The 26,989-nt window shown below is 38.0% G+C and overlaps 1 protein-coding gene and 1 long non-coding RNA gene across 4 annotated transcripts; one reads left to right on the top strand and one right to left on the bottom strand.

Moving 5' to 3' along the window:
* Positions 1-800: 800 nt before the first annotated feature.
* On the bottom strand, positions 801-11,566 carry LOC113174335. Its single transcript, XR_003299901.1, has 4 exons — positions 11,444-11,566; positions 9,287-9,372; positions 1,993-2,168; positions 801-1,863 (listed from the first exon to the last, which is right to left on the bottom strand). It is a non-coding gene; the product is annotated as an uncharacterized LOC113174335 (long non-coding RNA).
* Positions 10,438-26,703, top strand: LOC113174333 (voltage-dependent T-type calcium channel subunit alpha-1H-like). Of its 3 annotated transcripts, XM_026378246.1 has the most exons (33): positions 10,438-10,573; positions 12,707-12,921; positions 13,216-13,309; positions 13,517-13,653; positions 13,964-14,052; positions 14,488-14,647; positions 15,240-15,552; positions 15,739-15,831; positions 16,364-16,530; positions 16,665-16,701; positions 16,778-16,903; positions 17,143-17,291; positions 17,412-17,597; positions 17,734-17,851; positions 18,085-18,240; positions 18,351-18,449; positions 18,725-18,838; positions 19,267-19,352; positions 20,437-20,560; positions 20,806-20,874; positions 21,276-21,460; positions 21,614-21,740; positions 21,970-22,095; positions 22,556-22,645; positions 22,743-22,905; positions 23,220-23,371; positions 23,476-23,585; positions 23,692-23,825; positions 23,968-24,026; positions 24,499-24,577; positions 25,003-25,124; positions 25,758-25,919; positions 26,131-26,703. In XM_026378246.1, exons 2-33 carry the CDS (start codon positions 12,728-12,730, stop codon positions 26,239-26,241), a joined length of 4,131 nt encoding a protein of 1,376 aa, XP_026234031.1. In that variant the 5' UTR covers positions 10,438-10,573; positions 12,707-12,727; the 3' UTR covers positions 26,242-26,703. The 3 variants fall into 3 exon arrangements, 2 of the variants coding, with proteins under 2 accessions (XP_026234031.1, XP_026234032.1); XR_003299900.1 differs by lacking the exons at positions 23,476-23,585; positions 23,692-23,825; positions 25,758-25,919; positions 26,131-26,703 and having other exon boundaries at positions 25,003-25,050; XM_026378247.1 differs by lacking the exons at positions 23,692-23,825; positions 24,499-24,577; positions 25,003-25,124; positions 25,758-25,919; positions 26,131-26,703 and having other exon boundaries at positions 23,968-23,989.
* Positions 26,704-26,989: the final 286 nt, after the last annotated feature.

The raw sequence follows: 26,989 nt of genomic DNA, 5'->3' as shown, positions 1-26,989 counted from the left end.
TACAATGATGCAATTGGAGGGGGGGGGAAGAGGCACAGCTAGCATCTGGACTGATCTGTCACTCCCAAATCCATAAAGAAAAAACAAACACGCAGAAAGAACTCAGCGGGGAGAGAAATACTAGATGTGAGATGATTCACGTGGAGACAGAGGCATGTGATACATCGGTCTCTGGACTCTCCACAAACCTCTGATGAGCTTATATTTTCGTGTGCAGAGCTGTGCCTTCATGCATGTGGGCCTGTGCTGAGCTCATTGAACAGCTGTGAAGCAGGCTGCAGGTGAAAGATGAGTCAAGTCCTACGGGGAGACATCAATCACTGATGGACTGACACATCTAAGAAGAAAGAGTGAGAGACAGAAGGAGAGCCAGCAGAGAGCAGACAACAAACACTCTCTTACACTGTTGAGCTCTGACCTTGGTGAGAAGTGGGATTCATTCCTGTCCAGCCCAGCCAAGCCTATCCCAACCCATACTGTATGAATCCAGTCAGACCAGAGGGGACAAAGGATATGATGCAACGAATGACAAAGGTTCTGACAGTAAACAGACGCATTTTCCAGAAACACTTGTCATATCGTGCTCTTTAGTGTCAATTAAATTCTACTTTTTGGCAGAACTTTGACTTTTCAAGAAACCTTTATGCTTAATGGGGTCTGAGGATAAGGATGGGCTAATCCATTATGTGTCTTCTCAATTTAGCATGAGACTATTTCATTGTGAAAAGGTTGGAGCACACTGCAGATTTATTTTTGAATATAAATAATGGTCACACAAACTGTACTAAAACAGAGTGAAAGTTTAATGTTAGTGAAAACGTATATTTATAAAAAACAGTTTGAACTTAATTCTTAAGGGCTTTTGTTGAGAGGTGTGTTTCCTGTGATAAATGTAAATTGAACAATCCCTCTGCCATGCGTCTGCCACGCATAAACCCGAGCAACAAGATGGCATACTATGTATGTGTTTTACAGAGTTCCACAGAGTTGAAAATGAACCAAAACAAGGATGCTGGAAAGATATGTTGAGCTGAGGAAGTGTTATCATTTGTCCTTAAAAAAAGATCTAGGCAAGAAAGAGAATTCACATTTCACCGGCCCCTTATACTCGTTCCAGGAGGTGTTGGGCCTATTGGAAGGTGGGCCCGTGTCACTCCTACGGGATAAGCCACCAGGCAGTCGCCAATGTGCCCCGTTCCCAGCTCTAACTCCAGGGTGGGGCCGCAGGAGGTGACGTAGCGATCCTTGATTGTACTCTCTTCACAAGGGTGAATGGCTCCTGGGAAACCCCACCAAGGGCATTAAACGCACATATAAATTGCCTCTAGGGTTATTCAGGCATACAAACTCCTTCCAACACTATAAAGTGGCAGTCCAAGGAGAGAAACCAACCATGAAAAGGTGGTTTGCTGTCTCCAGGTTAGAGGAGATATCTGAAAGGACAGAAAGGATACAAGCGGCCAAAAAACGTTTCCTCTGCTGGGTGGCTGGGCGTACATCGGACGAAGAGCTTGATCACCTGGGTGGAGCTCAGAGTAGACCTCTCCTCCACACTGATAGGAGCCAGCTTAAGTGACTTGGGCATCTGTTTCACATGTCCCATCAGGAGGAGGCACCGGAGAAAACCCAGGACAGAATGGAGAGATGTCTCTCAACTGGCCTGGGAACGCCTGGGTATTCTCCCGGAAGAGCTGTACAAGGTGTCTAGGGAGAGGGAAGTCTGGGCACCTCTGTTTAGTTTGCTGCCCCAATTACTCACATCATCAAAGGTTCACCTTTTGACCCACTAGATATTGTCCAACATTTGTTAAATTCCTTGCAGTTGTAAGTTTTAAGTCTATGAGACATGGATTTCATACAAACCTAAGGGTTAAAAATAGGAAGTTAGTTACATAGGAAGACAACAACACCACAAAGGTGAATACCAAATTAAAGATAAAATAAAAGATAAAATAATTTTGCTTTCCAAAGATGCTTGTTTTCCTCTCCTACCTGCACAATGATGCATTTTTCTGACCGGTTGTGCAAGTTTCTTCAGACACCTCCAATCTCCTGAGTATGAAGCTGTATTCAGTCAGCCCTGAGTCCCATCTTATATTTTTAGCCTCATGGTAAATGTGGCCTCTGTGACACCACATTCGCCTGCTGCAAGCTCCCACCACTTCCTGCTAGTTATGAAACAATAAAGACAGTTTGATTAAAGGTCCACCTGTCATGCAGATAGTGTTGGTTGGTTATATTTTAAGACACCCAGTGCTGAGACCTCTGCTGTCAACGCAGCACAATCAAGTTTATTTGCAGTGGTCAAAGTATAGAAAGACTTAACTATAATAACACAGTTATTCTGCACAGGAATCAGATCTCAGTGTCAAATGTTTTTACTGGAAAAAGTTTCTACGCAATTGGTAAAACCACTTCAATTGAAACCAAATACTTCTTTGCTGTGTGGCAATAGTGCTAACAAAAACTAAACCAATTAAAAACATATTTTAAATGGAAAACCTTCTGAGAGTGATCAGCTAATTTGTAAGCTCGCTGCTGACGGGTCATTTTTTAAATCAAAACACATTCCGTAACTGCTGCATGCTGTAGAGGACTGGCACCATTTAGTTTCAAGTTCAAACCAGTTTGCATCTATCACTGAAGGTCATCTGTCAGTACCTCAGAATTATTGTAATTATTCATGTTGTTTATGTTTTCTGTTTGTTGTCGCCAGAATGGTCAATATTTTATTGAGTAATTGAGTTGAAGTGCTACTTGTTCTGCCAGAGAGACTACCTCCTGAGATGCATTACCCTTAATATAAGGTATGAAGCCCACTGAGTGGATCTAAGCCTGAGTTTTACCCACGTTAGTAAAGAAACCTTCACACAGCAGCTTTGAATTGTAACACATCCAACTTTTCTGTTATATGCCAAAGGCTCATCCTTCATGTCAAAAGATGATAACCTGTGTGAAATCAGATAAGGGAAAGTTTTCTAAAACTCAGACACATGTGGGTGGATTTCCCCAAGTCAGTGTGTCTGCATCAAACAGGCACAGCACCTGTGCTAGTCGTTCACCTCCGGCTACAAAACACTCAGTGCACTTTCAGTAAGGAGGGACAGGCCCCCTGACACGTACACAGCTTCCATCTTCCCATCCACCAAATCACAGGGTTTGTATCAAAGCTTTGTACTGAGTGAATTCCCCCCAGATGAAGAAGATTAAATGCTCATACATACCCTGTCCTCGTTTTTTCTAAGTGTTAAGATGGACAAAGACCAACAGGCTTGTGAAATTATTGTGTTCCTGCTGCTTTCAGAAAAATCTGATACCACACGTGCTTCACATGCATTATATTTTCCACTTTTGACTTCAGCCAATCTCCAGCACATCGTAGTTTCTCCATGGGGTTAAGGTCTGGACTCTGTGGTGGTCAATCCATGTGTGAAAATGATGTGTCCTGCTCCCCGAACCACTCTTTCACAGTTTATATGTCTGTGCCATCAGGTAAGAAAAAATCCATTGATGAAAAAACCTGGTCATTCAGTATATTCAGGTAGTCAGATGACCTCATTCTTTGGGAACATAACATTACTGAACCTAGACCTGACCAACTGCAGCAACCCCAGATCATAACACTGCCCCCACAGGCTTGTATGGTAGACACTACACTAGGCATGATGGGTCCATCACTTCACCCACCCCTTTTCTTACCCTGATGCTCCCATCACTCTGGAAGAGGGTAAATCTGGACTCATCAGACCACACAACCTTCTTCCATTGAACAGTTCTTAACCCAGTTTTAGTAGCTTCATTAATCTCCTTAGATGTTTCTTTGCTTGATTCATGTCAATAATTTTACCCTTCTAAAACAGATTAACATCTTTTCCACGACCACAGGATGTGTCTTCAGTCATGGTTGTTTAAGAAATTAGAAGGTACTCACTGCATCAGTTAGGGTTAAAAAACTTGTTGCCAGCTGAAACATAATCATCTATGCAGTAATTATCCAGAGGGACTCTTACCAGTTCGGTATTTAAATCCAGGTGGCAGTGTGTAGATAGATAGTGTGTGTGCGTGTATATATATATATATATATATATATATATATTTTTTTTTTTTATCACAACGTCCCTGGGCTGTGAGTCATGGGTAACTTGTCACGGGTGTTTGATTTGGTGCCCACACTGATTGAAAGTGCAGTCTTCAAGAAAACTTAATGCATCAGTGGCATTTTCAACACCATATAATAAAACATAGACATAAACACACAACATGTAAAGAGAAAAAAGCTACATTCACTGGAATATACCGGGTCTGTGAAGGAATACCCTCAATGTAAAACTGAAATGATTGCTGACTTATAATCTAGATTTCATAAAATGAACCTTCACTTAACAGTGATTACAAGTGTTTACATTCAGTGATGAATCTATAGTAGTTTAATTGCTGGCTCTAACTGGATTTAAATTCAGGAGGTGTTCAGGAAACGCCTATGCATTTCAGTCTCCATGATCACAACATCGCTGTACTCTTTCTACTCTTTTTTCACCAGGTATATTCATGTTAAAGGACTGCTTTTATTGTTAAAAGCAAGCTAAAATGCAATGTATTTGTCACTGTGGACTGCAGTGACCACAAACTTTGAACAGCATTTAACCAAACTGACTAAGAACCTTGTAAGAAAGATTATCACACTGAGGACTTATCATTTAAAGTTAGAAGAGGAAGAGAGCGGTGGGACCAAATAGCGACTAGATTGTTGCTTGTTCAGTTTGTTTACACTACTGCTGGGCAAAGCAGTAGTGTAGTTCAGGAACATGACAGCCACCATTTTTTCTGTTATGGCAAATGCTGTATGGCATTACGCTGCTTCCGTTCATATCCTCCTAAAGAGGAGGAGAATTTGTCTGCATTAGGAGAATTTTAAATAAGGGAATATGCACAGGCCATATTCTAAAACTTTAGATACTCTACAGTATTAAGAGACAGTTTTTAAATTTGTTTCGCTTCTGCTAACTGCAGTGTACTCAAAAGCTGAGACACACTGTATTTTCATTTTACATTTTAATAATACAAGATCTGATACGTTTTGATTGATCTTTGTTGTACTATGTATGTACCAACATTTGAAGGTTGACTGACAATCATAAATTAAATTCTTTGTGCACTCATGTAATCAACTGAAGTAGTGAATCAAAAAAAATTATCTGTTCAGATGTACTGTTCCTCAAGTGTTCTTCATCTGGTGACTGAGTGGGAGTACACTGCAGCCTTCATAGATGTCTCACTTTTGACTACATGCTGTGGATTTGTACTGAACAACTTCTCTGACTCTACAGTGAGCGTTTTCTTTTGCTTTCTCAGATTTCAATGTAGTAATTGTGAGAGACCACTTTAACTGATCAGTAGACGTGACAGTGGTAGTTGTCAGTTACCCAGGTCAGTCTGCACATTCTCTCAGATTTAATACTGTACACTCCTATAAAAACCAACCAGAGCCACACGTCCTGAAATAGGCACGAGACCTTGTGGGCTGTGGGGCAGGATGTCATGCCTCTTTGTTAATTATTGGTGTCCACTTTAGGGGTGAGAATGACCCCAGCTATATGCTTGCCTCACAGGAGTGGGATTCTTGAGACACTCTGACCCCACTGAGGCATTCACACTGCTATGACAGTTCACATGCTTCTTCTGTAATCCTGAAGAATATGTGCGCAATTCCTAAGTTAATCTTTATCATGTACTGTAGTTTAGCATTTTGCAGAACATACACTGTAAAGGAAAAACCACATAATATATGCCAGACTGATTGTCTTTAAGATGTGGAGTTTAAATCCCTTGTCTAATCCTACACACACAGCTGTCCGGAAAACACAACAAATGCTCTCTGTTTTAAATGCTTCATGACAACACCACATATTTCTTAGGAAAAAAAAACAACAAAAAAAAAGGCCTTATGTAACAGCTTCTTTATTCTCATGGGATATGGTTTGAATTTGAGTATGTGAACTTCAGCTGCCCCAACATGCCCTGCCTGTGCATCTCTGGAAAGCACTAAAAGCTTGGAGCTAGTTGTAAGAGGACAAATGAGGTAATACAGTTACACCCTATCTGTCAAGTGAATGCGAAAGCAGAGTACTACACTACCCTCCATAGCAAAAATATGACAGCCCAAAGATAAAATTTACTGGTGCAACAAACTGGGCAAGCTGGACTCCGACATTTTATTGCTCTCAAATGCATGTAATTAAAAATATTAGCATTGTCTTAGAGGACAGCTCCGTTCATTACACGAGACACAAAATAAACTTCGAAATTAAATGATGTAAAAGAACAGCTGGATTCAATGTACTTAACAAAGCTGAGGGTCATCTGTTTGTATCACTGTGAGGCTGCATTTAGACATAGTTATTTGAACAAAATGCATTATTCTATCTACTAAAAACTACTACTACTACTACTACTACTAATAATAATAGGTAGCCTATTTATTATCTTTACTAGATGCTGAAAGGACATTATACCTGATATAATTTATTAATTGACAACAACAACACACAAAGTTAAGCCTGTACTTTTGTTTTGTAGATTAGTTTGGATACATTTAGTCTTTGGACTTTGGACAGTTCTGGACAAATTTTGAGCAGAATTATGATATATTAGCTTCTAAAAGTTGGTGATGAAGACTTGTATTTCCATAATGACAATGTAGCAGATCATAGTGACAGACAGAGGGAGGGCTGGGCAGAGCAGGTTGGATTAATTGGGCTAGCTGAAGTAACAGTGGAGCTTTAAAATGGTAGGATGTGAATCAAGGATCTGATTATTTATATAATTTGGGGACAAAGTGGTTTGCTCTGTTGTGGGTTTGTGGTCATCAAAATGCATTTGATTTTATTATATTTTAGGTATTCTGCTGCCAACATTCCTATTATCCTCTGTCACCGACAGCAACTCCTTACTCAACTGTATTTCAGATGCCATCCTCACTGACTCGATAATGTGGAGGAAAATTGCACTTGATCACAAGACAAGCCTCAGCTAGCTGAAGTCGTAACAAGCAGCACATGGCGTATCTTCTCTCTGGGGAATTTTCCCTTTAAGAGAGTGTCTGTTTCAGATTAATAATTGCGCAACACGCTTCTCATCCCGAAAAACAAATGTCGTTGTCAAACTTAGCCGAGCACACTGTTCCTCTTACATCATGGACATCGGCTTCAAACCCCACACGTTACTGATGAAAGCACTTCAAAATATCAGAGTTCAATGGCTGATCAGTCTGATTGGAATCTACTTTAGTTTCTTATTTTATTGTGTTTGTGGTTGTTTGTGTTAGAGGGGGAGAAAGAGAGCGCAGTAAATAGTGGACCATCCAAAGTGATGAAGCAGATGGTAATCACAGTCTAGACAGGCAGGGCAGAGGAGGTAGGCGAGGAGGAGATAGGCCTCGCTGTTAAATCAACCACCCACAGAAACAACATTTTAAAGCTGTTTTCAAAGACTCTGTTGCACAGATTTCTGCAATGCAAAAAGCAGGCAGTTAAATTATCATGGCAGTGGATCACGATGAAGCAACAGTACCAGACTGGAATATTAATATGTTGGTATGGAAAAAGGGAGAAGGTTTAAATTCAAGTCAAAGTGGTAGCAGCTTATTAGCACACGCATTCTGTCCATTATGTGAACAGCACTTTTTCTTCTGACACACGCCAGAATATGCTTTTTATAAATGTGCATATGCTATGAAAAAAAAAAAAACATGTGAGAAAGGCTCAAATAGCTAGTCTCTAACCAGTATGAATTAAAACCCAGTGGTCTTCCCAAACACCCCCACAGTGTCTGTTGTATGCTCCAGTGCAAGTGAATTTTCTTTTTAACAACGTGTGCAGTGTGCTCCTACCCTCAAATCTTTTACATAGCGATCAATAAAAACTCCTCTGCCTCTGCTGTCACAGTTTTAACCAAGTTTGAGACCACTGACCCACAAACGTTTAAATTCACAGTGCATACGTATTGACGGGCCTCTGAACACTGAAGGGCACCGCATCAGCTTTATGCAAAAGAGAATATTCTGTCTATACCACTGGAAAATCACAGGCTGCAAGGGAACGGCTTGACAGCACAGCACAACAGGACTAGGATGCTCTGTTTTAACACAAACAAATACCAAAATAATTTGGATTCTTCACAATTATACACCAAAAAAAAAAGCTAATAATTTCTGATTGTCAGCAACAAATAAGTAAGTAAGTTTAAAGGATGAGAGCTCTTCTGTATTAGTTTCGGCAGAGTCAAAGTGGCGCTAACGACGAAATAGTTGATAGGTTATAACTGATGTAATTACTCTCACATCAACTATAACAAATTAATGAGAGATTCTTAATAATATGAGATCATAATCACTTGGCAGGTTTAATGCTATAATACACGTTTAGTGGAGTGCTTGTGCCCTCTAGGGTCAGAGATGTCAATCCCTTGTAAGGTTTATACAGAGGGCAGCTTTTAACAGAAAACGTACAATATATATTAATTTGACTGAGGAAGCATGATGCATTTAGGCATATCAAGAGGCTTCTTTTTTCTCCTAAATGTCTCTTTATTGTCTACATAATGTCTACATTATTCAAAGAATTTTGCCAATGTCATACAAATTATGTGTTTCACAGGGAAAAAAAGTGTACAGTACTATTAAATATTGAATTTAAATTACTATATCTATATCTATATAAATAAATAAATAAATAAATAAATAAATAAATAAATAAATAAATATATATATATATATATATATATATATATATATATATATATATATATATATATATATATATATATATATATATATATATTTCAAATCAGTTTCAGTTGTTTACCAGCAGATGTCAGGCTTTACACTCATTCCATTGGTTAAAAACGCCACACTGTAAAATGGGTCTATGGCTAATCATTTGTGTGAAATTAGGCTTGAAAACCATCTGCTTTGATAGTGTGACATTGACTTGCATGCCAAAGGTCCAACACTCCTCACACAGGGGAAAGATGGGATACCTATGAACCAGTGAGTGCTCTCTTACAGTCTTGATTTAAGAAGAAATGCCTAAATTATCTTCTATAATACAAATATCAGATTTATGTTTAGTTCATTGTTCTTTAACATTGCATCTAACTACTCATACAGTGATTCTTTTTGACACACATTAATTTAAAGAGTCAGGTATCGTCATTAATCTTTATTAAGTGTGACATTATGTTATATTATTTTGCTGGTTTCCTGAAGATGGATCTGATAGTAACTGACCTCTAGATTCATCAATTAGCTGGACGGGGGTTTGAGACACTTGCAACAGACGCTTCTGACCAAAGCCCACTTTCTCTTCTGGTTACCTAAAGGACACAGACAAAAACAGCAACAGCTGACATTAAGCAGCATGAAATACATGAAATTTAACACATCATACATTTTGCTATTTAAGTATTGCAAAACTTTATTTTATTACTGTTACAGATTCAATTTCTGAAGAACAAGCCGGTACAAACCATCCAACTGCAATTCTAGTTACTGTAGTTCTAGTGTTTTTTTTTCACATGCATTATATTGTTTCAGCTAATCTTTGATAATTATGGTATGTTGTATATTTGTAATGATAGTATGTTTGTCGTTTTGTCATAGAATTTCTTGTGCTGAGTGCTGTTGTCTCCAGTGGTGGAAAATACTTTTAGGTACATAAGTACGTTAAGTACTTGCAGAAATTGTACATTACAGGTATGTGAACCTTAGAATAAAGTGGTTTTCTGCATTAATTTTATTTGTCACAAAATGTGATCTGATCTTTATCTAAGTCAAGTATTAACAAATATGATGTACCTAAAGTAATAACACAAAAGAAATCTGATCTTTCAAGTCTTTATTGAGAACAACTATAAAAATATCAGTGCTAGTGACTCTGTAGAAGTTGGGTGATGCTACAGTAGAATGACAAATTATATATGTTAATACTCTTGAGTCAGACAAATTAATGCAGAAAACCAAAAGAATTCAAAAGGGTTCACATACTGTGAGCTAAAAACGTTTGTAGTAAGTAAATTATCTTATTACCTGTACTACTTTTCCTACGAGCTGTCACCACAGCTGCCAAAAGTGGTTCAAGCAGTTAATACAACACTGTTTGACTTACTTTTTCCACCATCACTTTACGTGTTTATTGGAAGACATGAAAAAACATAACTGTTTGAGTTTTGTCACATTTGTGACCAATTTATGCAGAAAATCAGGCACTTGCAAATAGTGGATTTATTTTTCTTTCAACTAAAGATACAAACTTTATCCAAATAGTTTATGTCCCATCACCTTTGATTCCTCACTTCCAGAATGTGAAAATGTTTACTATCAAAAAATGTTCACACGTTATTGTTTAAAGGAGAACAACATTTTATCTACAAACTAGTTTACTTGTCAGCGTTAAACAAACGTTTCATTAGCTATTCTTAGTTAAACCTTTTGTTAGTTGATTTTAAACCAGAAGCAACTTTCTTTTTCCATTCGGACAAGTATTGATCCTACAATTTGATCCTAGTCGCTACCCGGGTAAGTGTTTATTTATACATTTTATATTTCTTCTTTCCAGTTTGTGATTCTCAGCTACATTTGCGATCACATTCACATTATTTGTCAGACACTTTTATCCAAAGTGACTCACAGGTGAGGTACAAAGCAAAAATCTAATTAAAGGAGAAAAAACAAAATTAAGTGCAGTGAGAAGATTTTCTTTCTTTCTTTCTTTTTGAGGAATAGTTCTGTCTTCAGCAGATAAGGCTAAAGGTTGCTAAAGATTGAATTTGCTAATCCCAAGACAGATAACAGATTAATTTTAGTTTGAAAAAACACCACCATGTTTTGTATCAGGTGATGCTAACTGATGTAGCTAACCTTAGCTTAGCTAGTGTGTAACACAGTAGAATCGTAAATAAAGACAATTTCTGGAGAAGCTGCTATGCTAGCTCTGCTAAGTTTGATTACTTACATAGTTTGAAAAGGCACAAATTTCTCTACATTTTAAATTAATCATGGTTAAAGTTAAAGAACATTATGGATAAAAACAGCTGTCTCTCTCCACTCGGCTGTCATGGCAACCACTAACAGTTCTACTTCAAAACATCACAAACTCTCAAATATCTATATCTAATATATGTAGTTTAGGTTTAATCCAGTTAGTGCTAATTAGGTCTCTATTTCAACAAACTTTTAAGACTGGTTAACGTCCTTTAAGTCAACACCCGAAACGTTAATGTAGAGACAGCGCGACGTATGAAACATAACACAACTTGTTTGGCAGCTAACGGCTAGCTAGCGTTAGCAGCGGTGATAACGTTTAACATTTAGCAAAAGTAAACACAAAGTTAGTTCCACTGGTAAACAGCGTTAAATTCAGCCAAAGCCATGTAGGATTAAACTCACACTGTCAATGTTAGCATGAAACTCAGCTTCAGCTTCATCCACAGAAAGAGACCTCTGATCTTCTTCTTCTTCTCTTTCGACTTTTCCCATCACTTGTCCTTTTCAACCTCTCTTATGGACGATTCGCATGGTTGTTTTGGCAATTTGTACACCGGATGCACTTCCTGTCTTAACCCTCTCTATTCATCCGGGCTTCGGACAGGTGTTATGCCGAGTTTTGCATCCCCCACTCTAATCAGGTCGGGGGATGCAGATCTCGGCAACTCCGAGTTGCCAAATATTGCAGCCTCTTCCCTTATGAACTGTAACACACGTTATAACCAAATGCTGTAATATCTCTACCTTTTAGATTATTTTAAGCTGACAGTGAAAATTCACATATGCAAAAGTGTGACAAAGTACACTACAGATCTCTATCCTATTACAAATGTTATAGCAGATTAGTAGTGTTGTGGTTGATGAAGGTTTTCATTGTGGTTCGTTATATGTATGAATGTTATCAATGTGTCTTTTAATCTAAAATATAATGCTAATAGTAACAAGATTTGCAAACTTTGGTATGATTTGGGCCACTTACACTTTTGCTTATGTGAATTTTTTTAAATCATCAAAAATATGGGCAAATGACAGCATTTTGTTATAACGTGTGTTAGGCTACAGTTAATAAGGGAGGGGGTGCAATATTTGGCAACTCTGAGTTGATGAGATCTGCATCCTCCTCCCTGATTAGAGTGGGGGATGCAGATCTCGGCAGGCATGCAAAACTCGGCATAACACCTGCACAGAAGTCACTGGCTTGCAACCCCTGTAGCTAGACTCGAAAGAGACTTTTGATGAATGCCACTAATATTACAATCAACCTTTTCACAATTATTTGGCCATTATGTGGAAAAAAAATCACCACAGCGCTGCTGATAAGTGAAAGTCAGCTGAACTGGAGGTGCTGAGTTTGGCTGCAGGCGGTCATTGAGATGACAATCACACATCTTAGTCCAAATCTGTGCATAATTATTGGTGCGCCGAGCTTTCTGTCAGTATGACGGATATGTATGATACTGTATTTGTGCTACCCGTGGTCCTGAAAAGTTACATTTAGAAACAACATGTCTTTGCAGAAGAACATGTTGCAGACAGAGACTGTCTCATTATGTTACTGTATACTGTATGTAGTCCTACATGGGCCTTCATTCATATCTGTGCCATATCCTTTCCCATTTCCTTCCTCCCCTCCTTGAAATCTCTTTCTTCTTCTTCTTCCTACAGAGTGTGCATTTAGACTATAACATGGCTGATTCTGGAGGAAAGGGGGCGAAGGGGGACGTGGTGCTCACGATTCCAGAAACAGGTGTCAGCAACCCAAATGGAGTGAGCAGAGAAGAGGAACAGCTGCCCTACACGTCTGTGGCCCCTGTCGTGTGTTATGGTTTAAAACAAACCACAATACCACGTAGTTGCTGTTTGAAAGTGACCTGTGGCCCATATCCTTTCTCACTAATAATAATAATAATACAAACTTCTTTTAAGCATTATTAGATGTGATATGTTAGTTATGTTTCACTCTGCATCCAGATATTCTTATAAGTGTGTGAGTATGTAAATTGTCTACTAAACATTCTACTGTTATTGAAACATTACAATATACTATAGGCCTATATATGGTGAATCTAATATGAAATCAAATATTTCCTTATTCCTTCTTGTTGGTAAACTGTATACAAACGAGTAAAGGGATCTTACAGTATGTGTGTTTCGACCTTAACCTGTTCCTCCACATATTTGGATTATGTGTCCATGGTCGTGGTCCTTATTAACTGTGTGATTCTGGGCTTGTACACGCCCTGTGATGATATTAATCTTAACCTGGAGGTGAGTGTCTTTCCTGTAATCTTATAAATGGCCACTGACAGTGAACTTCACTCAGTGTGACATTTGAGACCAGTTTGGTTTTAAGGGCATGTGCATTTCAAATGCACATGTGCACTAATGAAAGCACAGTAGTATTTTTGACTCTGCATTACTATTGATATTATCTTGTAATTTAACTGTACATTTGTTTTTATCATGCATGGCCAGGTGCTGGAATCCATCATTTTTGTGTACTTCGTCGTGGAAATGTTGATCAAGATGATTGCCCTCGGAATCTGGGGCTATAAAGGCAGTTTCCTGAGCAACAACTGGAATAAACTTGACGCTTTTATCATCTATGGAGAGTTAGTATCCCACAGTGCCTCTCGCACATAGGCAACAAAACCTTAGAAAAACATTATGTCTGAGTTATCATCTTCTCCCAGGTTTAAGCTCATTAAAGCATCACCACATCAGGGCTCTTAGTTTGAAACCAATTTAAACATTGTGGCAACTATATTCAGGCTGGTCTGAGCAAAGTTGTCTTCCACAAAAGCCCCAGACTCCTGTTGCTTGCTTATGAACAGTCCTTTTTTCATATTCAGTATTCCAAAATGTGTGTAATATATACGTGAAACATTTCTTTCTATTTATGTCTTAAACTGTCCTCATCAGGGTGCTGGAGTATGTGCTGGCTTCTTTTAACATCCAGTTGCAAATTGGCTACATTATTAAGCCAATGCGCCTGATCAGCAGAGTACCAAGTAAGTCAAATTGCCCGTTAATTTGCAAGACTGAGGACTCCAAAATTATCCATCTGAAAGGGTCATTCACTCTTTTGTTCCAGCTTTACTAATTATCACTTATGTTCCTTAAAACGTTTTTCCCAGAGCTGTCATCTTTTATTCTACCCACTGAGTAAGTGTAGAAGCTATGAGAGAATTGGAAAAACAAAAAACAAACAAACATATATTCCTATCATGAAAACAGAGTTTATACCTTTACCTGTAAGCAACTTTTAAGAAAATAAATTTTTCTAAAAAAGAACAGAAAAAGAATAAAAACATGAAGATGCACATTTTGCAGCATGATTACAAACATACTCTCAGTACTTTTCCACTTTACTGATTCCAAGCTTACAAGAATTATCTGTCATGCATGTAACACTTAACTTTGTGTCCTTGTCTTTTTCTGAACAGGCATGCGGGACCTTGTGATAGTCCTACTAAAAACCATGCCAATGCTTGTGAATGTCCTCATCATCTACATGTTCGTCATTCACATCTTTGCTGTCCTGGGAGTCCAGCTATGGCAGGGGGAACTGCGAAACCGATGTTACTTAGGAGTGGATATCCGCAAGTAAAAAAACATAGTTTGATCTGCTACATTTTTTTTCTATTCTGGGTTGGAGTAATACATGATTTCCTGATGAATTCATGAATTATTAACAAATTAATCAATTAAAAAAAGAAAAGAAAATCATATTAATCATAAAATCATACTGTGTATGTGACTTTTAAAAGACCGTCAATTTACAGTAATGAATTGCAGCAGTAGTTATTCACTGACAAATAGCATGCACTGAACAAGTGAGTGGCATTTTTGTTTGGAAAATAATTTAATCAGTAATATAAGTCAATCTATTGTCATTTATTGATAAGTGAACTCGGTTCTGCTATAATTTTTCTTGCATTTCTTCACCTTATGATTATGACCTCAGATAGGTAACAGTTGAAACAAAATCATTATATTAATAAAATGTAATTTTAACCGTTGCTATGTAAAAGAAAATGTAGAAAGACTTTATCTCACGCTATCTGCTGGTAGGGGTTTTAAAAATGTATAAAATGATATAAAATGTCTAGTTTCTGTAGTATGTTAGTTAACTTATTGAGTTACGAGGAACCTTTAACTAATAACGTTAAACTTATCTCATTCTTTTTCTATGCAGAACTTACAATGTGTCCCTAAAGCCGTACTACAGATCCAGCTTTGATGAAAAAACACCGTTCCTCTGTTCAGCTAATAACAAGGGAGGGATGCAGCACTGCAACAATGTACCCCGTTACAGTATTCACGGGGAACCCTGCTCATTGCCTGCTCCCTCCTCCAAATCAGCTGTTCCTGCACCGACTGGGTCCAGTCAAAACAACTGTGTTAACTGGAACATGTTCTACAACGTCTGTCGCGCCGGAGACCTCAACCCACACATGGGAAGCACCCATTTTGATAGCATTGGCTACGCCTGGATAACCATATTCCAGGTAAGAAAGGCTTCACAATTTGCAGGTAATATTAGAAAGAGATCTCATTTGGACCCTCAGATTGTATTATGATGTTCATTGTGGCAGTACATAGTTTGTGGATTTTGGGTTCTAACTAGAAGCTAATTGAAGTGTTACTTAAAACTAATTCTAATTCTATTGCTCCCTAACTCTATCTATCTACAGGTTGTCACAATGGAAGGATGGTCAGAGATCATGTTCTACATTATGGACACTGATTCCTTCTGGAATGTTGTCATTTTTATTCCCATCACTATTGTAAGTACTCACTTTTTTGTTTTTGTGTTTTAATTAGGAACTTCGAAGTTTTAGCATGTTCTCATGTGTCAACAAAAGACAGGGTTGAATTGACTGAGGAACCCTTCTGGCAAAAGCCTGATCCCATTTGGTTTTGAGCCCTTTCTTAGGAACAGCCAGAGGAGCCCATCCAATCCTAAAATGACCTTTTTATTTTTATGTCATGAAAATATTAACAAAAAGAATAAGGAAAGTGACAAGTCTATTATTTTATCTAGTTTTTAGGAACAAATGAGTTACAGTTACTGCAGCATTCAGCTCCTCCGTCATGTGAGCTGACAGATTTTTCTGGTTTGCACATTAATACTGTGGTCGAAATTGATTATTACTGCATTTTCAAAGTTATTAAAATTAATAAATGTCAGATTCAGTTATGAAATAGGCTCATTTTAATCTCAAATCAGCTGTGTAATAATTGTAAATATAAATAATCTCTAATCTAATCTAGCCATTTACCTTTGCTCTAAGTAGCTGCTCTTTTTTCTCCAACCAGATAGGGTCATTTATCATGATGAACGTCTGTGCAGTTGTCATCGCAACTCAGTTCTCGGAGAGCATGAGAGGAGGAACAGAAGAGCAGCGAGGGGGAGCTGTGTCTTACACACAGCTTCTTTACAAGATAACCAGCTGCATTAAAAAAATCTTCTGTAGACACAACAGGTCACATACTTTATAGACTGCATGGACAACAGCAACACATTTCAGTTTCAAGCAAAGGTTCAACAAATTAAAATGCAACAAGCTTTTAGATTTTCTCTAACATTATAAGGACTGCTTTCCTTCTACATCAACAGAGTGCACCCCAGAAGCAGCAGGATCCATCCTTCATTGGTGAGATTAGTCAGCACTTCGAGCAGTAATACATCAGCAGCAGTGTTGTAGCCATATCTGACTCCATATCTTACAGAAGCATGCCTTGAGGCCTATCAACAAACAACTTCGCCGCATTGTCAAGAGCAAAGTTTTTGACAGAGGAGTCATGTTCGTAGTTTTTATCAGCATACTCACCATGGCCATTGAGCACTATGAGCAGGTGAGGAGGAGAGTCCGCTTTTGTGTTGTCTACTGCAGGCTTCTGTAAGTTTCAGGTGTGTGCGGTGAATGCGATACCGGATCTGGTAAAATGTTCAAAAACTAAACCAGTTCTGGCTGACAATTAATTTGAAGAGGGCTGCTATGGGGCTATTGCTCCCTCCCTCGATCTCTATCTGTCTTGCCCTCTGTCTATTCTTGTTATATTCCTTTATTTCTTTCCATCTTCTCCACTTACAGCCTGTGGAGTTGACCAAAATGATACACATCAGTAATGTGATCTTCATGGTTTTATTTACTCTGGAGCTGTCCACAAAGCTGCTAGCTCTTCAATGGGAGTTCTTCAGTGACCGAAATAACCTCTTTGACATTGTTATCGTTTTTACTGGGTGAGATGATCCTATGAAGTGTGGCTTTTGCTTTGCCCAGTGATCTTAGCAGGATTGCATTTAAATTTGATGAAATATGTTTTTTCAGAAATCCAAATTCATTGTTTTTGTGGTTTTCAGTCTGTGGGACATCAGTAACAACACTGACAGCAAGCTGTCAGTTCTGCGAACATTTCGTCTATTGAGGTTTGTGCGGCTGGTTCGCTTCTTCCCCTACTTGAAGAGACAGCTGACGGTGCTAAGGGGGACCGTGGAGGGGGCGGCCCCGCTCTTCAGGCTGCTCTTTTTTGTGATTTTCATTTTTAGGCAAGGACATCTGTGCAAAGTGCACGCACAAACCATTCCACCAACTGTAATGTCACAGGAAGCTTTATTCTATTAATACAGTTATCACCCACAAGGAATGAAATAATGAATTCTTCTTACTGTCATTTCCTTGCAGTCTAATAGGAATGCACCTTTTTGGCTGTGAATTTAAATTTAAGACTATGTATGGAGCGATCGTCCAAGATCGCAAAAACTTTGACAGTCTTCTCTGGGCCATGGTTACTGTGTTCCAGGTTAGTTTGTGTCGTCATCAAGTCGAAAAGTAATCCAATGCAATAAGTTATATTTATTTGAGGTAGCGAAAATTGTTAGATTACCTATTTAAATTTTTAACAGGGTAACTAGCACATTTTTAATAATTTTCCAAAGTAACCTGTTCCAACACTGTTCATTCTAGTCCAACATCATGCAATTTGTCCAATAATATCAGTTTGTGTTGCTCTCTTTGTTAAATCTGTCAATCAAGGTTCTGACTCTGGAGGACTGGAATCTGGTTTTGTACAACGCCATGGCTACCACCTCCCCATGGGCAGCTTTGTACTTTGTTGCAATTATTATTTTTGGAAAACACGTTCTCCTTAATGTGCTCGTGGGCATAGTGGTAGACAAGTTCCAGTCTAAGGTAAGAATGTCTGCCTCATTTCTCTCCAAGAGCTAGATGTTTTATAATTTACTGACCAACACTAACATAACAACCCCCAAACACTTGCGATATGTTTCCTGTTGTTCTAGCATCACTCAGGCTCCACAGGAGAAGACTCTTGGATTGATTCTGAAAGCTCCAGCTCGCCAGACCTAACCCCGGAGAATGGCTCTTCACAGACAGAAATGGTAAGTTCATAACATCCAGGCTATGACTGAACCTACTGTGTGGTCTGTGTGTTGGTATTTGCTGTTTGCCATAATTGAGACACATCACATTTTCATAATAACATAATATCACCAAGTTGCTAACTAATAATGCCTCTGAAGATGCCTCTGTCACATCTTCCAAATTCTGATTTCAGAACCTGTTGAGCAGTTGAGATACAGTTTAGAGATGCATTGTTCATTGTACCCACTTTCCTACATACACTGTTGCTCAGCTCCATATAATGTTGTCCCAGAGCTCCTCAGAAACCAGACAGGGCAGTTCTCTGTCCCCATCTGGATCCAGAAAATCCTCTGGGATAAACTCCACTGAGGATGGCTGTGAATCTGCAGCTACTCATGAGGACAAAGTAAGTTCCTAAGAGTTAAAGTTTTTTAGTTAGGTCTATGTGCTAATCGCACATATTGATTTGCTGTCATTTCACTTTTTATTTCTCAGCGTGTTAAATAATGAGATGGGGGATTATCTACATTTAAGTCACTGTCTACACATAAAAAGACTAAAAACAACAATGAGTTAAAACTTTACGCTGTAACAATCTGGAATACAAAACTTGATTTTGCTTTTCCATCTGGGCCACAGACAATCGCTTCTTTCTTTTGGAAATCCAAAAAGTGATAATTTAATCTAAAACTACTAAACTTCTCTGAGTTTGTATTATTTCTTGAACTACATTGGACGTCAGTGGCAAAGACGATGATGAAACAAGCCAAACTCAGGTTCTGGAAATCCTTTGGTCACAATGTGCATAAAACTTATAAATATCGACCCATGCAGAGATCTATGACAGGCTGCAGAAAAGTGGTCCACTGGTTCCAAGAACGCCAGAATTGGTCCTTCTACGTGTTTGCTCCAGAGAACAGGTAAGTATTATATGATTACCACCAGATGACCAAATTTAAATTTATTATCATCAGACATGATCCTACTGTTCTGAAACATTCTTATGAAGTATCTGTTGTAAAATAACAGGTTATATGAAATTCTTCAGAATTGGCTTCAAGGTCGCAGTGTGTTTACTCTCTTGATTGATTATTGAAAGGGGAAAAGACAGGTTCATAAGGGAGAAACAAGCACCAGGTGTCTATTAATCAACCCAAACAATGGTATATATGGGGAGGCTGCGGCTTAATAGTTAGAGCAGTATCTACCAATCATAGGATGAGTGGTTCAATTCCTGGTTGCCATGTCACATGCCAAAGTGTCCTTGGGCAAGACACTGAACCCCAAGTTGCCCCCGGTGGGTCAGATCAGATTTCTGCAGTGTGTGAGTGTGTATGAATGGGTGAATGAGTTGCAGTGTAAAGCGCTTAGGTAGAAAAGTGTTTCATAAGTGCAGAACATTTACCATTTTACCATTTACAGCTGGGCAAGGCAAAATGGAAAGTTCAGCTAGAAATGGTCATAACACACACTAGAAAGACAGAAACAGGCTACTAGAGCTCAATAGGGAAATGTGTGTCAGGTGAGCCATAGGAAGGGAAGGAAGAGTTTGTGTCAAGAGACCAATCATTTGGGAACAGGACATGTCTGAGGAAATAATACAACCAGCAAATAAAGCGAGACAACTGAGTGTCCTGTGACAACAAATGAAGATATTGTATTGAGTCACAAAAACACTATAAAACAATATAAATTAATTAAATCTAAGAACTAGATTTAATTGTATCTAGTGGTTTTGGCTTATGGCTTCAAATCACGTCTGATTAGACCCATTTGTTTAATATGAATAATCAGAAACAATTAAATGGTCTACAGTAGAGGGTTTTTGATATAACAATACTCAAAATATATATATATACAAAATATTTTTTCTGGGATGTATTTTAAATACTCTAAGAGATAACTGAATTATAAACACAATGTTATTCAATTTTACAATATCTTCAATTCCCTATTTGCTTTCATTTAGCTAATCCAATGTGTATTATGTATGTTTGTGTTTAGGTTCCGTGTATTTTGCCTCCGCATGGTCTTGCACAGGATGTTTGACAACGTGATCCTGATGTTTATTTTCTTGAGCTGTATTGTCATTGCCATGGAGAGGCCTTCAATAGACCCTGCCAGCATAGTGAGACACACATACTGAATATGTTGCGCCAGAGAGCGACACAGAGTAAACGCTCCCATGGTATCAAGATGTGCAGTAGATACACGCATGCATGTCCACATAGTGACACACACTCGTGCACCCGGATACATACTTACACACAGACAAAATGGATGCTACCCATTTGTTGGAGTGAAGAATATAGAATTTTAACTAAATGTAATACATGTTAAAAGCAAGTTATAAATTCATCTCCCACCCTTTAGGAGCGATTGGTTCTGAATGTGGCAGGTTACGTGTTCTCTGGTGTCTTCCTGGTGGAGATGCTTATTAAGGTGAACATCAGTTTTGTCTTCAATGCACAGAGCTCTATGGTTATTAAGAAATCACATAAATATTGAAGGAAACTTTAAATTCTTCTTTTTCCTCTTACTGAATAAATGCACTTCATCGTCTCCGAGCTCCTGAATTATCTTTTCAACCCTTTGGGTTGAGATCAGGTATTAGAAAGGCAAATTTGTAGCAGCACTTCTAACAGGAAATAGAAAAGGAAAAAAACACTTCTAAAAACACTTTAATCTGGGGCACAGCCAGGAGCCATTTCAACAGTTCTTTGTAGTAATTTAGCATGAGTCATCTTCTACCAAGAAGATACATTTTGTAACCCAGATTTTCTGGAATATTTTTTTGAAGTTTGTATTGGTGTTTGTACAGTTTGTGTTTGCTTCTCTACCAGGTGGTTGCTCTCGGTTTGTTGATTGGTGAGAACAGCTACTGCCGGTCCTCCTGGAATGTCGTTGATGGGCTGTTGGTGATCCTATCTTTAGACAACATCTTTGTCTCAATGGTCACCACCAGCCATGATAACATGCTGGGCATCCTCAAAGTTTTGCGCCTCTTACGCACTCTTCGCCCACTAAGGTACATTATTTATTTGTGTGTGTGCATATACATGTTTGTTTTTGTTTGATACAAAATTGTTTGTATGGTAGCATCCCAGTTTATTTCATCTTCCAGTCTGTGTCTGTGGATACACGTGCTGCCTGTTTATGTGTTAATGTTTGTGTGTTCCAGGATGATCCGACAGGTCCCAAAGCTGAAGCTGGCTGTTGAAGCTCTGATATCTTCTCTTAAACCCATCGCGAACATTGTCATCATTTCCTGTGCTTTCTTCTTTTTCTTTGGTATCCTGGGGACGCAGGTATATGTGATGTGCACGCAAATAAACTAAGGTTTCTATTCCCAAATATTACTCAGAGCTGCTACTTATCCACTCATACACAGTAAACACCTCTGTTGAGAATATCCCCCTTTATTCTTAGCGTTAATACTGTAATAGCCTGCTAGCTTTGATGCAGTTAAGATGATGTGAGGATAATGGCAAAATAACACTGCACGCACTCTGTCTCTGTCTTACACCAACACTGTAGCTGTTCAAAGGGAAGTTTTATTACTGTGTTGGTGATGACACGAGAAACATCACCAACAAGAACGAATGTCTGTCGGCCAATTATCGCTGGATAAGGAAGGACTACAACTTTGACAGTCTGCCCCAGGTACTGACTAACTGACTGGCTCGTAGTGATGCAGCGAGAGGAACATAGGGAAGGGATGTACACAGCTGATTAGCATTCATGGCAAAACAATCAGATTTTTACTGAGTGAATGTTGATACACAGTTGTGAATATACATTTGAAAAAGGATAATGATGATGCATTTTCCTGTAAATGCTCCAGGTTTTGTTATGAAAATTAACATGTCCAAACATTAGCCTATGTCGAACATGTCTATCAGGTCAGGACATTTAGAGGAGAGCATGGAGCAGTTTAGGATGAGTTATGCTCAATCTAGTGTTTTATGTTGCTTTTACAACGGCTCCATATTTATCTAAGTGTAATGAATGTGCATCATGAAGAAAATTACTATTCTGTAGAATTAGTAGTAGTATAGGTAGTACTAGTATTAGTAAATATCCGAATGTTGTCTTAACAAGGATATCTGTGTTTCTCATTCAGGCTCTGATGTCATTGTTTGTAATGTACTCCAAGGATGGCTGGGTTAACATTATGTATGATGGGCTGGACGCAGTGGGAATCGACCAGCAGGTATTTTTGATGGCAATATACCTAATTTATATTGACTTTATCATTTCAGTTACTTAAGAACTTGACGTAAAATGTGATATCTCATTTTTTTTCTTAGCCTAGGAGGAACCACAATGAGTGGATGCTTCTGTACTTCATCTCCTTCATGATCATGAGCTTCTTTCTTCTTGACATGTTTATTGGTGTGATGGTGGACACTTTCCACCAATGTCAGCTGAAACAGAAACAACAAACACCAGGGACAAAAGGCCCGTGTGAAGGTTAGGAGTGTTGCTTTTTGGATTCAAAATAAATAAATACATAAATAAATAAATCCCTTTTTCAATTTTAAAATAAAGACATTTATAAACAGAAAACAAAACATGGAGAGTAAAGCAAAGCAGCAGAATGTTGGCCATACATTACAGTAAAAGGAATACGTAAAACTGGAAGATGAGGACATGTTTTTTAGAGCTCACAATTTTAAAATTGCATGTGATAATTCTCTGCAGGTTTATCGCTAGATTTATTTGATCTTTTATTGATATAAAAACCTTGACTGCTAAATGCTTTGAATGTTTTCTATCTGTTTCAGAGCTTGAGCAGATGCAATATTATGAACGCTACACCTTTGTACGGCGGTTTATACATAATCTGTGTACCAGCAACAATATGGACCGAATCGTGACCGTCATTATTTTCTTCAGTGTGGTCATGATGGCCGTTGAACATTATAAACAGCCGAAGGTAATAAGCACACGCTTGCATGTACACACATGCACATGTATAAAGTAACTGTCTTCAAGATTTAGAGGGTGAGGGAACACAAACACGTGTGTCTGTGTGTTCAGGATGTAGAGGTGCTCGTTGTGAGTTCCTACTACGTGTTCATTGCTCTGCTCAGCATTGAAATTCTGCTGAAGCTCGTGGCCTTTGGAGTACGGAGGTTCATAAAGTTCAGGTGACCCACTAGGACGAGAATTTCATTTCTTTGTCTGTTCTGTCAGTTATTTATTGGAGTTAAGTGTCTTAAATGTAACATGATGTTTGTGTGTGTGCGTGTTTAGATGGAACCTGCTGGACGTCGTTGTTTTCTTGGTTTGCATAATTGATATCAGCTTGACACATGTGAATATGGCAGAACAAATTCACTTCAATCCCTCCATCCTAAGAACCTGTCGAGTCCTTAGACTGGCACATGGTACACACAGACACACACACAGACACACACACAGACACAGTAAATGTACAGTAGTAGGTCAAACTGAAGTCCGACAGATTCCTAGTTAAGTGTGTGTTGTGCGTGCAAGTGTATTTGTGACAACTTGGATGTGTCTCTTCAGTGCTTAGGGCCAAAAGGATGCGGGTTCTCCTAAAGACAATTATTAAGACACTGTCACAGGTACAGTAAACACAGATGTTGTGGTGCTGGTTGGATTTTTTGCCTGATTCATTATATTCATTATAAATCTAAAATGAGTTTGTTTTGCAACAGGAGAAGAATCTTCCAGCTGGATTTATGTTGTTTGTTTTAGGAAGTCTGGATATTAATAGATGTTAGACACACCACACATGCAGCATGTCGTTTAGGAGAAACTAAAAAGTATTAACTGATTGTTTAAATGTTTTTTTTTTACAGTTCTCCACAACCTATTAATTAAAGACTAATATAGTGTTTTTGTGACTCAATACAGTATCACAAAACACATTTTATCAATACTCACGTGTATCAATGTTTATTCATATTTATTAAATAGGATATGTACTTTAAAAAACAGTGATACATTGACATTAAAAGCCTGTTCATAATAACAGCCTGCATCAAATAAAGGCCTGTGGTTGTGCTGCAGGTCTAACATGCATTTTTATTTCAGGTTGGAAATATTTGTCTGCTCTTTATATTCTTCTTCTTCATCTATGCTGCGCTGGGAGTGGAGCTATTTGGCAAACTGGGTCAGTGACACACAAGCAGAATATACATATAAAATGGGCTTACCACAAAGGATCATGGTCCCAGAGGTAGCTTTATGATTGTCCAGTGTCAGCATTGGTTCCAAGGAAATTATAAACTCAGTAGCTGAACATCAAGAAGTGGTCTATCCAAGCAGGCAATGTCATAAATACTACAGCTGCCACAGAGATTCATTTTGTCAGTGTCATTTCACCTAGCTAGCTGAACTGTTTGAAATACTCTTCTCTATACTACTCACATACTCAATCAATCAATAAGTTAATACACTCTATGAATATATTAAATGTTATGTTTTCTCCATCCTGATCCCTAGTTCCTGAATCAAATGCATCATAAGGATGTATTGGTTGAAATGAATGTCTTTCATCTCTCAATAAGTCTGTATCTTGTGTCTTGTGTTCATCAGAATGCACTCCCTCCAACCCATGCCTGGCCTTCAATCAGTATATCAGCTTCAGGAACTTTGGGATGGCCCTGTTAACGCTCTACCAAGTCTGTACCGGTGATAACTGGAGCCTAATAATGAAAGTAAGCACACACTCACGTATCCAAATACACAAGCTGTCCACAGTCACACTCAACATGATGCAAACTCTTTACAAATTAAATGTATTTACAGAACAACACTTCAGCTTTTGCAGCCAACAAATGAAACAAGAACAATCTAAACAGTTGCACACAGCTAATGTTTCAATCCTTTTAATGACTGCTGTGGTCTCAACATTAATCAACCCCTCTATGACCAGCTTCTTCAGTACAGAACCCTCTTGATGTTATGACCTGTTGCAAATGTGATTAGGTCACATAATTCTCACTTTTATGTCAGGACAGAAACGTGAAGCCTTTAGCCCTCCAAAGTAACGTTCTCCTTCCTGCTTTTACTATCTTTATCTAAGACTACCTGAATTTCTCTTTTAGGATAAATAAAGTTCAAGTTATTTTACAACATGAGCTCCACTGAATACAAAGTAAAGTCATTGTCCATCCATCTATTTTTTTAACTGCTTGTCCACTGAAGGGTCATGAGTAAAGTCGTTGTTTTCCCATAAAATCAACTTTTATGAATATAAATATGTTTTGTTTTTGTTTTTTAATTTAGCCCTCAGACTTTGGCCCAATGACTCTTCTTTTCTGAATCTTGCTCTGTCTCTTTCTCTCAAGGACACATTAAGGGAATGTCATCCAGATGAGCACCATACCTGCTTGGCTTACATGAAGTGGGTCGCGCCGCTCTGTCTGATCAGTTTTGTGATCATTGCCCAGTTTGTGCTTGTTAACTTGGTGGTGGCATCGATCATGCAAGCCATGGAGGATAGCATCCAGGTACAGCTACTACAAATACACAGAGCGAGAAAGCACACAAACAGTCTTCAACACAAGCATGTGTACTTTATGAACATATCTTAGTACCGTTTCTAAGGGAAATAAGACATTGTTTTGCTTTCAATTCTAACTTTTAAATTGAAATACTCACTAGAGGTAACAGGAGAATATCTTAATCAAAACACATACTAACTTCTGCCTTTCTCTGTAGGAAGAACACATGCTGACCAACAACCTGCCGCCTCCAGGAAGGAGCATCACATCCTCCTCCAGCCATGTATCAGCAGACGGATCGCCAGAGGAATGCCCCACACCGACATGATTTCAGACATGATCTGTCTTTATTATTATTATTTTTATTGGTAATTTCTTATAAATGCTGCATGTCCCATTGTTAACTGTAGATTCTGCCTTACAGTTAATTATTTTCTTGCTTGAAGTAGCATAATAAGTAATAAGTACCGGTACTGTATATTTTTACGTATTAACCTTCTATGTGTATTTTTATAATAGTTCTACCTCTTTTTTGTGTCAGTTGTTTTTTAGTATTATTATAAATGATATAAGTTTGCTTTCTAATGAACATTGTTAGATTTATTGATCATTAAGAGTATATTTTATTGGTAATTCTTTTTATAAATGCTACATGTCTTTAGTTACCTGTAGATTTTGTTTCAGCAGCAGAATTTACAGTTAATTATTTTCTTGCTTGAAGTAGCATAATAAGTAAATAGTATGTATTGTATGTTTTCAAGGATTTACTAGGATCTATTTGTATTTTTATAATAGTGCCAAATTTTATTAAATAATATGTACTGTATGTATTTATATATTTATCTTTTATTTGTAGAATATAAAAAATTATGCTTTTTAGTACTTTAATACATTTTATATATGGTGTCCCTTTTGTCATACATTGTTAGAGTGAAATCCAAGCAAACCACATTTCCAGATAAAATACAATTTTGTCACATATTTTAGATTTTGTCACATATTTGCACATATTTTTTAGTAAAAAGATAAAAGAGAGAACAATATTGCATTTACTTTATCTTCATTTAAGAAAGAAA

This window comes from Anabas testudineus, chromosome 3 (genome assembly GCF_900324465.2).
Source record: "Anabas testudineus chromosome 3, fAnaTes1.2, whole genome shotgun sequence".
Lineage (NCBI taxonomy): Eukaryota > Metazoa > Chordata > Actinopteri > Anabantiformes > Anabantidae > Anabas > Anabas testudineus.
The sequence above is the reverse complement of the archived record's forward strand: the minus strand, read 5'-3'. Positions and strand labels throughout refer to the sequence as shown.